The following is a 17,600-nucleotide window of genomic DNA, read 5'->3' on the forward strand; positions in this document are numbered from 1 at the left end:
CAGATAGTCTTGATCCGAGCTTAGTTGCATCTTCTGGCAGATTTATATTGCTTCGTTCAGTTCTTGTGGGGAAAATACTTGGTTCCAGTTGTACTTGGTCCAAATTAGGCGTCAGGTTTAGATATATCCTTCCGATAGCTACCACTGTCATCAGCTTTCTATGATTCTAAGTACGGTGATCTTGGCATCCTAGGATATTTCAAATCCTTTTCCGTTTTCGCATTGTAACCTGGAGATTACAGACGTTGTCCTTTCATTTTGACCACTTTCGAAGTTCACGAACACGTTGTACAACCTTTATGTTGGAGACATGTTTTATCACGCAGTTCCAGATTTTGTAAAAACGCTTTCTATACAAAAACAGAAGATCTCACGGATATCAAACGCGAACGGAAAATCCCTGACCCAAAACAAGTAAAGCAAAAACCCATACTTATTATTAAGAATTCATGAGCTTAACACCGGCTATAATAATAAAATATTCAATTATTATATTATTCTAAGAGAAACTGAAAAGAAACTTTACAAAAACAAAATCTACACATCTCGCAAATTAATAGACAGAATGTATCAATTGTGTTGTTAGTGTAGAAATGAGATAAACTGAATTAAGCAAGGAAACCAATACAAGCAGGATAGCCTAGTGGTTAAGGCAAGTGCAGTTTCACTGTGTGATTCGCGGTTCGAATCTCGGTGAAACCTTTGATAACATTTAGAAATTGCCTGATGATTGTGGCGGTTTTCGAAATGGTACCATCGCAATATACCAGTAAATGTTTCTTTCTTTCTTTTCAGTTTTCTTAGAAAAATATAATAATTGAATATTCATAAAATAGTACATACAAAGAAATTTAAAAGCATTTACATTTATTAATATTACATTTTTAAATCTTAGTAAAAAAAGAAACATAAATCTATATTTAAGTATAACAGTTAAATTATATTATAATTATGTATGTAAAATCTCATTTTTATGTATCTTGCAATAAAAAAAGTTTAAGTATTTAATATTAATAAATCATATAAAAAAGATGAATATTATGAATAACATTTCCATTAAAATTCACCAAAACAACAAATAATTATGTTTAAACGTTATTGGTTAACTCCTCCTGAAGCGCTTTTAACTCCACTTCACGCTCCTCAACTAATTTACTAAATTCTACTAATATTTCATTTGAACGTTCGAGTTCTTTCTCAAAAATATTTTGTAAAGCTTCGCGTTCATCTGCTGCAGCATTATATTCCTGTTCGGCACAATTCATAAGCTCGTCGTTTTGTTTTTCTAAGTCTAATGCTTGCTTTCGCCTTTCACGCTTTTCATCTCGAGCGCTTTTTAAATCAAATTCTAATTGTTGCAAACGTCCTTCAACTTCAAGCATTTGCGTATCTAAGGCAGCGATTTGTTGTTGTTTTAGTTTTTCAAATTCGCTTATTTTACGTTCGCTCAACTTGAGTGCCATTTCGAGTTCACTATTTTTCACTTTTAATGTTGACTTTATATAGTGATTTAATTCTTGTACTTGATTTTCTAACTGCTCTAGTTGTTGCTGCATTTCTTGTAATTGTATTTGCGCACGCGCATATATTTCTTCTAACCTTTTTATACGTTCTTTTACTTCTATTTCTTGTGGATTGAGTGGTAATAGGAGATCGGCTGTATCAAATTGCATTTTTGTGCAACTAGTAGCAATTTTATACATATAATCATTATATATAGCAATTTGGTCGTTTAGTTGTTTTTTATGACGTGATAGTAAAACTTGTTGATGATGTTGCCGACCCTCGAGCTCACGTAGGGTACGTTCCATAATTTGAAAGGCGTGCTTACGTTGCTCCAACTCTGCAATGCATGAATCACGCTGTTCTGCGCTCATTTCCTGATTTGAAATGATGTTTTGCATTTGCTCTATCTTTTCAACAAGTTGCATAAATTCGTGTTTACAAAGTTGACGTTCAGCTTGCAGTTCGCTTAATTGTTTATTTGTAATTTCTAGCGTTTGACGCACCTGCTCAATTTGTTCCTGCAACTCTTTGTATTCATTGTTTAAACGTTGACACAATTCTTCATCCTCTTTGTTTATATGGGGCCGTTTTTCCTGTGCTGCACTTAGCTCTTCCCTTAGTTGTTGCAATTCTTTATCCAAAGCTGCGATACCATCTAAACCACAACGTTTAAATATCAATACATCGCATGTTTCTTGTTTCAGTTTGGCAAAATCATCATCCAATTGTTTATCCCAAAGCTTGAAACCTTCTTCACAATTTTCCAATAACACTGCAATGAACTCTGTATCAGGTGCGCCTTGCATCAAAGAGCTCGAACTAAGTTCGTTGGGATCTTCGAATTCAAATTTCATTTTAGCGGCTGCTTGTTCTTCATTTTGTGGCGGCACAAAATCCATTAGGAAATCAAACAATTGTATTACATAACCGAATGAGTGTGATGTATTTGGTGTCTTCAGCCATGATTTATTTACTTGATATGGATATTGCAGTTTTTGTAATATATCTATGATATCATCTACATAATTGGTGCCTACAGTGAATCGTGTACCCCAAATGTAATGCAAAAAATGATTTACAATTCCAACAAATTGTTTAGTTGACATTTGTCGTAAACAACCGCTGCGTGTAAAGAAGTCATATGGCAAGCCGTGCACAGCACCAGGAGTGGCAGTTTCACGCAAATGATCTACAATTTGTTGAGCCTTCTCTTGTACCCACTTTTTGTCGTTGTGTATATTGCGTTGTTTTTCGGTGGAAAATAGTACACGACTTGTTTTAGTAGTACTTATGGGAGTTTTTTGTGGTGTGGTGCGGTTACCACGTAATGCCGAACTAGGCACAGCTAATGTTTGGCGCTCCAATGAATTGGGCCGCACTGGACGACTTGTTCTGCAACGTCAAGATAAGTTTAAATATGTATTATGTGATTAGCAAATACTGTCTTACACTACACTTACACTATATCACAGGTCTAATCTTTCACTGTACGCTTTAAATAGAGCATTCTCACTTCAAACATAACTTAGTGAAATCATAATTTTTTATTTTAGATGACGATATATTTTTCCAAGCAGAAATCTTCGATGTACTCGTGATCCCCAAATTCTTCTTACTACGGATCATGTATTCCTTTATATTGTATATATATTTTTTTGATCTAGACTTTCATTTCTTTAAGTCAACTACGTCATGGAGTACAAATTATTCACTTTGTTATTTTTTAAAGCAAAAATGGGGGCTTTCCCTATGCAACTAATCTATGGGTTTATCTAGTAAGCTTAAAACAAGTATGCATTTGATTAGCGAGACAGGCTCATATTGCCCATTCAGCATTTAGATGATTAAATTTTGAATTTCCCTACATATAAATACAATTTGATTACTCTTTCTGACTAAATAATGAGTTATCATACAATTGAACAAAAGGAATAATCAAATATGAGTACTTTTGATGATCAAAAACTGAAAAGCATTTTTGGGTCATTTTTTGGAATCATTTTTGAATTCCTTTGATGATTAAATTTTAATCTATATATATATATATATAATAGGATGTATGTTTGTATGAGGCTTATGGACTCCGAAACTACCAAGCTGATTTTATTCGAATTTTCAGGATAACTTAGTAGGAACCCGGAGAGTGTTTGTGAAAAGTTTTTTTCCGGTCAGTGGACCAGGGGCCGATTTATTCTAAACTATCGTATATATGGCTCGATTTGTCTGAAATTTGGTATGTAGGTAGCGTTATATCTAGAATAAAATGTCGGATAATTTTTATTCCGGGAAGTGGATCAGGAAACATATTGGTGACTAGAGTCTCGAGATATAGGATACCCCGAGACAATGTTTATACAATATGGATATCAAATGAAAACTGTTGATGAGTGATTTACTACAGGGTAGTTTTCATACCTATTGGTGACTAGGGTCTCGAGATATAGGATACCCCGAGACAATGTTTATACAATATGGATATCAAATGAAAACTGTTGATGAGTGCTTTACTACAGGGTAGTTTTCATACCTATTGGTGACTAGGGTCTCGAGATATAGGCCAAAACATGGACCCGGATACCCCTAGAATGCCGAAATAAAGACATGAATTAATAATACCCACATACCTATTTACATACGTCCTATTCGATTTCCCTGAAATCTATATATATAAAAAGAAGTGTACATTTTGATTGTAACTCCATGAATCGACAACGGATTGAAAGATTGCCATGAAATTTTTAGGAAAGATACAGGAAGGAGAGATGATGGTTAGTTGATTTTGAAATCCCAAATCGGTTTAGCCATTCTTGAGTTATGATTGTTTTAAACGCAAATCTCACCAAATATGTACAAAATTCGATTCAATTTACAGAAGAATATACTAAATTATCCACAAACAAAACAGAAAAAATAACGCAAAATTCATTCGATCTCGGGCGTTACAACGTACGCCAGGTAAAGCTAGTTTGGTATATAAATTTGCCTATATTAGTATTTACGATGCTTTTTTCCGGGAAGTAGACCAGAGACGGACTGGGACTGGGATTAGGACTGGGACTGGGATTAGGACTGGGACTGAGACTGGAACAAAATACATACCACCCTCTGGAACTGGCAATAAGATATGAAGAAGAATGAGAAAAACTTGAGAAGAGAAAAGAGAGAAGCGAGACTGAGAAAGAGATAGAATGAGACGACGATGGAGATAGATGAAGCGAAAAATACGGAGTGAGGAGTGAATACAAAGGTTAGGAAAAAGTGTAGAGGGGCGAGGGCAGAGTTAGACGAAAAAAGCTTATTAAAGTGTATGCAGATATACCGGGTCTGCTAGTATTTCATAAAAACAAACAAAAAGAATAATCAAATATGCTTACCTTTGATGATCCAAAACTTAATATAGTTTTTCAATCACATTTTGGAATCATATTTGAATCAAATGTGTACCTTAGGTGATCAAAAATTTATAATCACCCCTATTCTGCATTTCGATTACGTTCCCGTTCTACGCTCCGCTTTAATCGAAGTTTGGTATTCTGCATTACGACGGAATCGTAAAGAGAAGAGGAAGAGCAAATGATTTTTCGAAATCAGCTGTTGGTACGGAATGTGTGAACATTGGAACAAAATAAATTGAAGAAAATTTGTAAAAAACATTGAAAAACGTTTATATTTTATTATCCACGCCATTTTGTACAAAAAAAAGCAATAGAATATATTGCCGCAGTGTTATATTTTTTTGAGTGAAGTGTTTTCATAATTGTAAGTGTGTTTTTTTCGTTCTTTTGGCCAATTCCCTGCCGTGGCAACCAAGTTTTGTTAAAACGGATTCCTGCACGAAAATAGTTAACATTTTCTGAATTTTAAGGATGCTAATTTCATTGCACTGGTCTAAAATACTTTATAAATGTTTATTTATTCTTTCCGCAAGGATTGTTTACGTTTTCGCTTGCTTTGGCATATAACTGGACCCAACGAACAGACACAAATTATAGCTGTCTATTATAATGGAATCAATAGCCGCGGCATTATTTATGGAGTTGGAAAGCAACGCATACGAAAATTGCCAGGCGAGAATGGAAAGGCAAATATTGCGAGATTTGTGTAATCCATTTGAGATGAGTGACGAATTGTAAGAAACTTAACTCAAAAGTGGTAAAGTTTAATGACTTATTTCTTATTTAGGTTCAAAAAAAACTTTCGACTTAACAAGGATGCTTTCAAGTATGTGTTAGATACTTTTGCTGGGCAAATACCTCCAAGGACTTCGACATCGATGTGTTGTTTTTGACCTGGAAACATATAAAAAGCAATCATCATAAAGCCTTCTACGTTTCTTAACAAGTTTTACTTACATTTTTGTTAAAATTCTGTTATAAATCAATAAAAAAAAATAAAAAGAAAATATTTTTCCGCCAACTAATTTGCAACTTAGAAAAACGGAACTACGATCGAAATGCAGAATACGCAAAATCGAACGATTCGAAGTTGGATCGAAAGAGATTGGAACACAGAATACCAAAATTGCCAAATCGAAAAAATTCCAATCCAAGTCGAAATGCAGAATTGGGCTGAATCATTTTTAATTCAGCTTTCTGAATATTATCTGACTATACCTGTTGACTGAATAATGAATTTTATACTTGTTAAAATTTTACATTTGATTGAAAATCTTATTTTTTTCACATACACACATTTTGTCAATCATGACGTTCAGAAAAAATATGTATATAAAAATTTTATTATTAAAATATTATTTAAGACAATATAATGCAAATGCTGCTCGTGACCGAAGATTTCCCCAACCATTTCTTTACCTTCGGCTTCCCAGAAAATACATTGGACAATACAAAGGTTTTGAGCTATTTGAACCCCAGGTAAGTGAAACTCTCTTGACATATATACCTGGATATGTTTTCAACATCCCGTACCGTATTTTAAGATATTCACGATCATAATCGCATTCAAAAATATCAACCAAAACGATTGAAATATGTTAACGAATATGACCAAAAAATGACTGTGAAAAGCAGTCAAATATTACTCTAAAACTATTAAAGCTCAATTTTACAATGATATCAAATATGAATAAAAAGCGTTTCGAAATAGGAATCATAAATGATTATTCAAGAATAATCACATTTAAGGTACATTTTTCTCCCGACTATACATTAATTTTCGAACAGAAAATGCTTTTAAATTTGAACGTTTTTAATCATCTTGGGGTATGATACTTAAATATTTTTTTATCAAAATTTTCAAAAAATGCCCAACCAGCCAAATGAATGCCCCGCTGCACGCTTTGTAATTTCACTGCAAAAATGCGATTAAAAAAAAAAAATAAATGTAAGGCGCGATAACCTCCGAAGAGATCTAAGGCCGAGCTTCTCTTCCAATTTGCGTCGTGCTCCTCTTGATTTTCCCTACAAATTGGCCGGACGGGACCTACATGTTTTATGCCGACTCCGAACGGCATCTGCAAGGCAGATGAGTTTTCACTGAGAGCTTTTCATGGCAGAAATACACCCGGAGCGCTTGCCAAACACTGCCGAGGGGCGACCCCGCTTAGAAAATTTTTCTTCTAATTGAAAAACCTTATTTCTAAAATTTTGATGTTGCTTTGCCCGGGAGTTGAACCCAGGGCATACGGCGTGATAGGCGGAGCACGCTACCATCACACCACGGTGGCCGCCGCAAAAATGCGATTAGTCTAGGATTAATCCAGGATGAGTCGCAAATGAATATGCGACTATAGACAGTTCTGTTCCCTTTATATGGGTTGGAGTGATCCCTTTTGTTTGAGCATGTCCTATGGAGAGACCAATTGTACCTGTTTACGCCTGAACGGGTAGTGTCGGACTGGTCCTCTTTATACCCCTACGGGTACTGTCGGACAGATCCTTTTTGTACTGTTCGACACTCCTCTTCGTACCCCTTTGGGTACTGTTCGACACGCCCTCTTTGTACCCCTACGGGTATTGTCGGACAGATCCTTTTTCTACTCCCCGTTATACCCTTACGGCTACTGTTGTTGTTGTTGTTGTTGTAGCGATAAGTTTGCTCCCCGAAGGCTTTGGGGAGTGTTATTGATGTGATGGTCCTTTGCCGGGTACAGATCCAGGGTGGTGTTCGACGCGTTCTCTTTGTACCCCTGCGGGTACTGTCGGACAGATTCTCTTTGCTCGCCTATGGGTCTGTCGGACAAGTCTTCTTTCTACTCGTACGGTAATTCTTACGGATTTTACATATTTTTAAAATTGAATACAATATTCTAAATTTTTTTTTTTGTATTGGTGTTGTACAGTAATAAAAAAAAACAAATATTACGATAGTGGAAGATATGGTCCTAGTATTTTAGCTCTACATTTTTCTTAAATAATTCTATTCAACCACGTTCAATCATTTTATTTTATTCATTTCGTTCCTGTTTGTTTTTATTTATTTTTTTTTTCAATTGGCTACATAAATTTCAAACTGACTGATGCCAAATATACCCAAAAGGGACTAGAGGGGATCAATTATACCCCAATGTGGACAAAAGAGATCATCCGCAGACCGCTCTCCTTAGGGATTAATCGCACGATTTTTTGCAGGATTGCCATTAAATATTGCGTTTTTAACACGCATATATTAGCTTCACTTGTATGTATGCTTGTGTGTAACTCTAGGCTGGGCGCGCAAAGAGAGTTAGATCCATCTAGCGGCAATTATTGAAGCGGTTAAATAACTCGCTACAAAACGAGTTGTGCATAATAGCGGAGCCACGAACCTCGACATATCTAAGTGGATTGTAGATACTAAAGCTTTGAGGGGATTTGGGAATGCTTTAGAATAAATTTAGATTAGATGCTTTGGTACGTTTTCTTTCTTATATTTCCGGGAAGTGGACCAGCGGCTGACCTATTCTTAAAAATAAATTATGTATGGAGTGATTTGCTTGAACAGTGGTATTTGTTTACGATATTATTATTTGAGAAATTTTTCTTTTGGAAAGTGGACTAGGGGCCGACCTCTTTCAAAAAATGTAATTTATGGTGCGATTTGGGGGAAATTCGTTACAGGGGTACCGCTATGACCAAGTTATTATTTGATAATGGTGACCAGAGCCTGGCCTGTCGAAGGTACTAAATCCTATTAATGGGGCGATTTGCTTGGGATTTGGTAAATTTACGAAATCCTTTCTTCCGACCTATTCAAACAAATATTTTTTATGTCTATTGAAAAGATCGAACTTTTGGTGCGATTTGCTGTAAGTTCGGGACATAGGTACCTCCTCGATTAGGTTATTTTGTTTGAGAATCTTTTCTTTCCGGAAAGTGGCCCAGGACCGACGGTTTTTAACAAATATTATTTATGATGCGACTCGTTTGAAATGTATTATCACCTTTTAATTAAAGGAAAATCAATTTTCCGGCAGAACAAAGTCTGCTGAGAACTCGTGCCTACTATTTATTTTTTAAGTACAAATTGTGTGGAATATTTTTAAGCTCGTTCAACAGAACTTGATCAGTGACTTTGTTCTTTATAGCACTGCATTATAAGCAACGCTTCCGCTGTTAGCCATTATATCAACAAATAAATGCTTATATGTATTTGATTAGGGACCCAGCTTCATATTACTTTACAAGATTTATGTTTTTATACTCAGTTGAGCAGAGCTCACAGAGTATATTAAGTTTGATTGGATAACGGTTGGTTGTACATATATAAAGGAATCGAGATAGATATAGACTTCCATATATCAAAATAATCAGGATCGAAAAAAAATTTGATTGAGCCATGTCCGTCCGTCCGTCCGTCCGTCCGTCCGTTAACACGATAACTTGAGTAAATTTTGAGGTATCTTGATGAAATTTGGTATGTAGGTTCCTGAGCACTCATCTCAGATCGCTATTTAAAATGAACGATATCGGACTATAACCACGCCCACTTTTTCGATATCGAAAATTTCGAAAAACCGAAAAAGTTCGATAATTCATTACAAAAGACCGATACAGCGACGAAACTTGGTAGATGAGTTGAACTTATGACGCAGAATAGAAAATTACTAAAATTTTGGACAATGGGCGTGGCACCGCCCACTTTTAAAAGAAGGTAATTTAAAACTTTTGCAAGCTGTAATTTGGTAGTCGTTGAAGATATCATTATGAAATTTGGCAGGAACGTTACTCCTATTACTATATGTACGCTTAATAAAAATTAGCAAAATCGGAGAAGGACCACGCCCACTTTTAAAAAAAAAATTTTTTTTAAGTAAAATTTTAACAAAAAATTTAATATCTTTACAGTATATAAGTAAATTATGTCAACATTCAACTCCAGTAATGATATAGTGCAACAAAATACAAAAATAAAAGAAAATTTCAAAATGGGCGTGGCTCCGCCCTTTTTCATTTAATTTGTCTAGGATACTTTTAACGCCATAAGTCGAACAAAAATGAACCAATCCTTTTGAAATTTGGTAGGGGCATATATTTTATGACGTTAACTGTTTTCTGTGAAAATGGGCGAAATCGGTTGATGCCACGCCCAGTTTTTATACACAGTCGTCCGTCTGTCCTTCCGCATGGCCGTTAACCCGATAACTTGAGCAAAAATCGACATATCTTTAATGAACTTAGTTCACGTGCTTACTTGAACTCACTTTATCTTGGTATGAAAAATGAACGAAATCCGACTATGACCACGCCCACTTTTTCGATATCGAAAATTACGAAAAATGAAAAAATGCCATAATTCTATACCAAATACGAAAAAAGGGATGAAACATGGTAAGGTAATTGGATTGTTTTATTGACGCGAAATATAACTTTAGAAAAAACTTAATAAAATGGTTGTGACACCTACCATATTAAGTAGAAGAAAATGAAAAAGTTCATTAACACCTTTCATTTGATACCCATATCGTACAAACACATTCTAGAGTCACTGGTCCACCTTTATGGCGATATTTCGAAACCGCGTCCACTTATAGAACTAAGGCCCACTCCCTTTTAAAATACTCATTAACACCTTTCGTTTTATGCCCATATTGTGCAAACAAATTCTAGGGTCACCCCTGGTCCACCTTTATGGCGATATCTCGAAACGGCGTCCACCTATGGAACTAAGGATTACTCCCTTTTAAAATGCTCATTAACACCTTTCTTTTGATACCCATATTGTACAAACAAATTCTAGGGTCACCCCTGGTCCACCTTTATGGCGATATCTCGAAACGGCGTCCACCTATGGAACTAAGGATTACTCCCTTTTAAAATACTCATTAACACCTTTCATTTGATACCCATATCGTACAAATGCATTATAGTCACCCCTGGTCCACCTTTATGGCGATATCTCGAAAAGGCCACCACCTATACAACAACCAAACTCCCTTTTAAAACCCTCATTAATACCTTTAATTTGATACCCATATCGTACAAACGCATTCTAGAGTCAACCCTGATCCACCTTTATGGCTATATCCCTAAATGGCGCCCACCTATAGAACTATGGCCCACTCCCTCATAAAATACTCTTTAATGCCTTTCATTTGATACACATGTCATACAAGCACATTCCAGGGTTTCCCTCGGTTCATTTTCCTACATGGTTATTTTCCCCTATGCTGTCACCATACCCCTCAACTGAGTATGTAATGTTCTGTTACACCCGAACTTAACCTTCCTTACTTGTTGTTATTGATGTTAGAGACAAATTACAAAAATTTGCAGACGGCGATGGCTCCTAGAACATGTTTCGGATTTCACTTCATCAGACAGGCGTCGCGAATCAGTTCATGATGTTGTAGCGATAAGGACACTCCCCGAAGGTCTTGGAAAGTGTTATCGATATTGATGGTCCTTTGCCGGATATAGATCCGATACGTTCCGACAACAATCACCATTAAGGTACTAGCCCGACCATCTCGGGAACGATTTAATATGACCACATTGAACTCTCTAGGCCATAACGCCTCCATCCCCAACCCCACCCATTAGATCCATGAAGAACTTTGGGTCGCCAGAGTTTCGCCTGCTAAATATGTGTATAATACATGCATATTTGTAATATGAATTGCACTTACTAACCCCTTGATACCGATTTTGGCTGCGCGCATGTTTTTTTAAACGATTAAGGGGAGTTTTAACGATGTTGATAATCCTTTACAGCTAATAGCCAGCTCGGGAAGTATTTGATATGATAACGTCGACCTTTCAACGTCATTGTTTACTGTTTTTTTTGTGTTTTTTTTTTTTTGCTTAACAAATATTAATTTACCATTATATTTGCATTACTGCTATCTCTGGCAGAGGAAAATCAATCTCTATAATTCACTTATCGTATCCATCCTGCTGCCAAATCAGATTAGAAATCACTGAGAATATTGCAGAAAAAAAAACTTCGGACGATTTACTGACCTCTACACATAGGCGAAGTAGCACCGAAGAATGATGAGCTTTTTAAACTTTATGTGGATATCAACAACGTTTGGCAAATTATAAGAATGTAGGAAGAAGCTCCGACCAATAGGAGTTCTCATCTCCCGCGTCTAAGTCACTCAGCGCCAATTAAGTAAATGATATCATCAATCAGCATAAAATCTCTTCGGATGTTATAGCGCCTTGTGTTTATTTTTATACTCAGTTGAGCAGAGCTCACAGAGTATATTAACTTTGATTGGATAACGGTTGGTTGTACAGGTATAAAGGAATCGAGATAGATATAGACTTCCATATATCAAAATCATCAGTATCGAATAAAAACTTGATTGAGCCATGTCCGTCCGTCCGTCCGTCTGTCCGTTAACACGATAACTTGAGTAAATTTTTAAGTATCTTGATGACATTTGGTATGTAGATTCCTGGGCATATCCTGGGCGGACTATAACCACGCCCACTTTTTGGATATCGAAAAATCGAAAAAATGCATAATTCATTGCCAAAGACGGATAAAGCGATGAAACGTGGTAGATGAGTTGACCTTTTGACGCAGAATAGAAAATTAGTAAGATTTTGGACAATGGGCGTGGCACCGCCCACTTTTAAAAGAAGGTAATTTAAAAGTTTTGCAAGCTGTAATTTGGCAGTCGTTAAAGATATCATGATGAAATTTGGCAGGAACGTCACCACTATTACTATATATGTGCTAAATAAAAATTAGCAAAATCGGATGAAGAATACGCCCACTTTTTAAAAAAAAATTTTTTAAGTCAAATTTTAACAAAAAATTTAATATCTTTACTGTATATAAGTAAATTAAGTCAACATTCAACTCCAGTAATTATATGATGCAACAAAATACAACAATAAAAGAAAATTTCAAAATGGGCGTGGCTCCACCCATTTTCATTTAGTTTGTCTAGAATACTTTTAATGCCATAAGTCGAACAAAAATTTACCAATCCTTCTTAAATTTGGTAGGGGCATAGATCCTATGACGGTAACTGTATTCTATGAAAATGGGCGAAATCGGTTGAAGCCACGCCCAGTTTTTATACACAGTCCACCGTCTGTCCTTCCGCTCGGCCGATAACACGATAACTTGAGCAAAAACCGATATATATTTACTAAACTTAGTCCACGTACTTATTTGAACTCACTTTATCTTGGTATTATAAATGGCCGAATTCCGACTATAACCACGCCCACTTTTTCGATATCGAAAATTACGAAAAATGAAAAAAATGCCATAATTCTATACCAAATACGAAAAAAGGGATGAAACATGGTAATTTGATTGGTTTATTGATGCAAAATGTAACTTTAGAAAAAAACTTTGTAAATTGGGTGTGACACCTACCATATTAAGTAGAAGAAAATGAAAAAGTTCTACAGGGCGAAATCAACATCCCTTTGAATCTTGGCAGAAATACTGTTCGTGGTATTGCATATATAAATAAATTAGCAGTACCCGACAGATGATTTTCTGGATCACCCTGGTCCACATTTTGGTCGATATCGCGAAAACGCCTTCACATATACATCTAAGGGCCACTCGCTTTTAAAACCCTCATTAATACCTTTAGTTTGATACTCATATCGTACAAACACATTCTAGAGTCACCCCTAGGTATTCAAGGGGTTGTGTAGCGCAATATATAGCTTCTCCAACCCAATTGTCAACCTCACCTTCGAGCGGCGAATCCCGTTTCACTAACAGACGAGGCTCTGGCGACCCCAAGCTCCTCATGGAACTTGGGGGTGGGGAGGGAGGGATGGCCTGAAGGTTTAATGTGGCCATATAAATCGTTCCCGAGATGGTCGCGCCAGCACCTTAATGGTGCTGTGTTACCGGAGCGTATCGGATCTGTATCCGACAAAGGACCATCACATCGATAACACTCCCCAAAGCCTTCGGGGAGTAACCTAATCGCTACAACAACAACAACAGATTCACTCCTGGCCCACCTTTATGGCGATATTTCGAAAAGGCGTCCACCTATAGAACTAAGGAATACTCCCTTTTAAAATACTCATTACCACCTTTCATTTGATATCCGTATCGTACAAACACATTCTAGAGTCACCCCTGGCCCACCCTAAAGGCGATATCTCGAAAAGGCGTCCACCTATAGACCTAATGCCCACTCCCTCTTAAAATGCTCAGTAACACCTTTCGTTTGATACCCATATCGTACAAACATTCTAGAGTCACCTTTGGTCCACCTTTATGGCGATATCTCGAAAAGGCATCCACCTATAGAACTAAGGATTACTCCCTTTTAAAATACTCATTACCAGCTTTTATTTGATACCCATATCGTACAAACACATTCTATAGTCACCCCTGGCCCACCCTAATGGCGATATCTCGAAAAGGCGTCCACCTATAGACCTAATGCCCACTCCCTCTTAAAATGTCAGTAACACCTTTCGTTTGATACCCATATCGTACAAACATTCTAGAGTCACCCCTGGCCCACCCTAATGGCGATATCTCGAAAAGGCGTCCACCTATAGACCTAATGCCCACTCCCTCTTAAACTGCTCAGTAACACCTTTCATTTGATTCCCATATCGTACAAACACATTCTATAGTCACCCCTGGCCCACCCTAATGGCGATATCTCGAAAAGTCGTCCACCTATAGACCTAATGCCCACTCCCTCTTAAAATGCTCAGTAACACCTTTCATTTGATTCCCATATCGTACAAACACATTCTAGAGTCACCCCTGTTCCACCTTTATGGTGATATCTCGAAAAGGCGTTCACCTATAGAACTAAGACCTATTCCCTTTTAAAATGCTCATTAACACCTTTCATTTGATACCTATATCGTACAAGCACATTCTAGAGTAACCCCTGTCCTACCTTTATGGCGATATCTCAAAAAGGCGTCCACCTATAGAACTAAGGATCACTCCCATTTAAAATACTCATTACCACCTTTCATTTGATACGCATATCGTACAAACACATTCTAGAGTCACCCCTGGCCCACCTTAATGACGATATCCCTAAATGGCGTCCATCCATAGAACTATGGCCTACTCTCTCTTTAATACCTTCCATTTGATACACATATCATACAACCACATTCCAGGGTTACCCTAGGTTCATTTTCCTACATGGTGATTTTCCTTATTTTGTCTCCATAGCTCCCAACTGAGTATGTAATGTTCGGTTACATCCGAACTTAGGCTTCCTTACTTGTTTTTATTTATATTAGACAGAGGATGTTTTAATCAGATATGTAGGCATATCAATGAGGTTGTGCGCTGGCCTGAGTTTTTTTGCGAAACAGGATTCGCCACTCGGCCGTGGTTTGGTAAGCCTTTCGAAAAGCTTCCCAAAGAAAAAAGAAACATCCGTCGTTGTAAGATGGCATAAAACATGTTCTACCGCACAAACATATATGCGCTGCAAGAAATATATATTAACTTATGAGAGAGCTGAGAAGAACCAGGAGGGCGACATTATTTTCAGAAAAGAAACCGCTATTAAAATCTGACGTCATTATCTCCTTTTGTTACAAAACGGTGCACCCTATTTGTACCAAAAAGTATCAAAGAGGGTATCAGAAGGCACGTTTCTACTTCCAATTTTAGAATTTGAAACCGAAGATTAAAAATTGTATTTATGTCAATCAAAAGATAAATGCGAATAATCGGTGCGAATTTGCGTATGTTTGTTGTATTTAGAGTTTTTATTTTATAAAATAAAAATAAAAACTTCTTTAATTTTGGCAGATTTTGTTGTACAAACACACACACACGCACTATTGCAGAAAAGTGTTCTGCGCGAATAGTTTTTAATCCCCAAACCAGAGTTCGTCCCAGCGTTATTTTTTTAAAAATCGCGGCAGAAGGCCGGCAATTGAAAGCGTTGTGAAAAAAAACTATGGATCGGGCCTCCGTTTTTTTACCCTCGGAAGGTAATTTTCCCGTTTTTAGCAAATATCTTTCGACGGAAATAAAAAACCTTCTCCTTCGATCTATTTTAACTTCCGTTTAAAAATGGGTTTGGAAACAGTGGATTCAAAACAAGTTTGGCTCTAGACTTCCGATTTTAAACTTAATTCGAAATGCTTATGGACACACCTTTTGTGCTGCTTTTCGGTGCACTGCCATAAACTGAACAATTACAAACAATAACAAGATACATTTAAACGCTCCCAGTAATGCCATCTATCAATCTAGGTGTAAACCGGGCATGCGAAATGGTGGACTGACGAGTGGCGCTGCTCTGGCAGCGCAGCGAAATACATCAAATAACAACATACCTTGCGTTCAATTTATTGTTAGTGCCAGGAGCATCTGTCATCTGGGTCGGCTTCTGCGGTGTTATGCGTCCTCCACGTTTTGCTGGAGTAGGTATGGCGGATGTTAGGCGATCCATCGAAGTTGGGCGCGTTAAGCGACTTTGCCTCATTTGCGTGCTCCTAAATTATTAATTTATTTATTCAAGTGCATTTATAAATGTATATATTTTTAACTAACCGAGAGTTACGCTTTGTTTCAGAGCGGGTTCCCTCTTGGAACTCAGATGTGCGTCGTGGATATTGCATTTTAATAAAATGTATGCTATTAAAACGTGTAATACAATTGCTTTAACACAGTTTATCAATACAGATAATATAAATTATGTTTATCAATAAAGCTTTTCTATATTTTACAAGCACTTCGAATATATTATTGAATCGGACATACGGTAAAAAAAGTTCCGCGCACTTTGACAGCCAGCAAATTTACGAGTCCGCAAAATACAACACTTAGTACAGTACGACTAAAATTTTTATAAACATAGGGCGCTGATTTTGCATTCAAGAGTTTCGTTGTTAAGACCTGTGAAAGGCTATTGATCTTGTATCTGTGGATAGTATAATACTGCATGTATACATTAGCGTGTTTTTTAACACGCGTATATCCGTGTACGCTTAAACTTTATATGGACTGCTAAGCGACAAACTTTAAATACACCTCTGAAATTGTTGCGCATAAATTTCGTCCTACTAAATTTCTATACGCATTATACTCAGATGTAACTGAAATATGTATGTGTCTTTGTTTCACCCTCTACACTAATTCTATGTATTCTATGTGTGTCCACAATTCATCGCAACTGATTCAGCTATATGTTATACCCTATGGCTATCAGAGCGTTGTGTCTCCGCTTTTCGGTACACCCTGTTGCTGTATCTACCCTACAAGAATACTGACTATCATATGACTATCATCTGATTGTCAGCAATGCCAACCTAACGATCAGCGCCTCATACAAACTTTCTATCACAAACTTAAGGGGACTTGCGCAAATGTGATGTAAACAACTGTGTACGTGTGAGTTTTTGTCTCCTTCTTATACACCAACATCGCCTACTGATTAAGTATATAGCCGTACTGCTCACTCTCATTCCTTTTCCTGGATCAGTGCTGACACTCTAACTATCAAAAAGTGTCATAAATGATAGTTTACTGTAGATATCAGGTTTGACTGTTATACTATCATAAATGACCATTGGTATATTCCGACAAAAATGAAACAATGCTTTTTGCTTTTTATTTACTTTATTTCATTACGTTTTTAATTTTGTACGTGATAAAAGCATACGTGTTTCTTCTTTGTTTAAAATAAATAGTTTTATAAGAATTCGAGTTCAGAATGTTCAATT

The 17,600-nt window shown here is 36.6% G+C and overlaps 1 protein-coding gene across 1 annotated transcript; it reads right to left on the bottom strand.

Annotated features, from left to right (window-relative positions):
* Nucleotides 1–850: 850 nt before the first annotated feature.
* Nucleotides 851–16,643, bottom strand: LOC137250610 (paramyosin-like). The gene is made up of 3 exons (XM_067783722.1): nt 16,429–16,643; nt 16,212–16,370; nt 851–2,898 (listed from the first exon to the last, which is right to left on the bottom strand). Exons 1-3 carry the CDS (start codon nt 16,494–16,496, stop codon nt 1,089–1,091), a joined length of 2,037 nt encoding a protein of 678 aa, XP_067639823.1. The 5' UTR covers nt 16,497–16,643; the 3' UTR covers nt 851–1,088.
* Nucleotides 16,644–17,600: the final 957 nt, after the last annotated feature.

The sequence above is a fragment of the Eurosta solidaginis genome, chromosome 4 (assembly GCF_040869045.1).
Source record: "Eurosta solidaginis isolate ZX-2024a chromosome 4, ASM4086904v1, whole genome shotgun sequence".
NCBI lineage: Eukaryota > Metazoa > Arthropoda > Insecta > Diptera > Tephritidae > Eurosta > Eurosta solidaginis.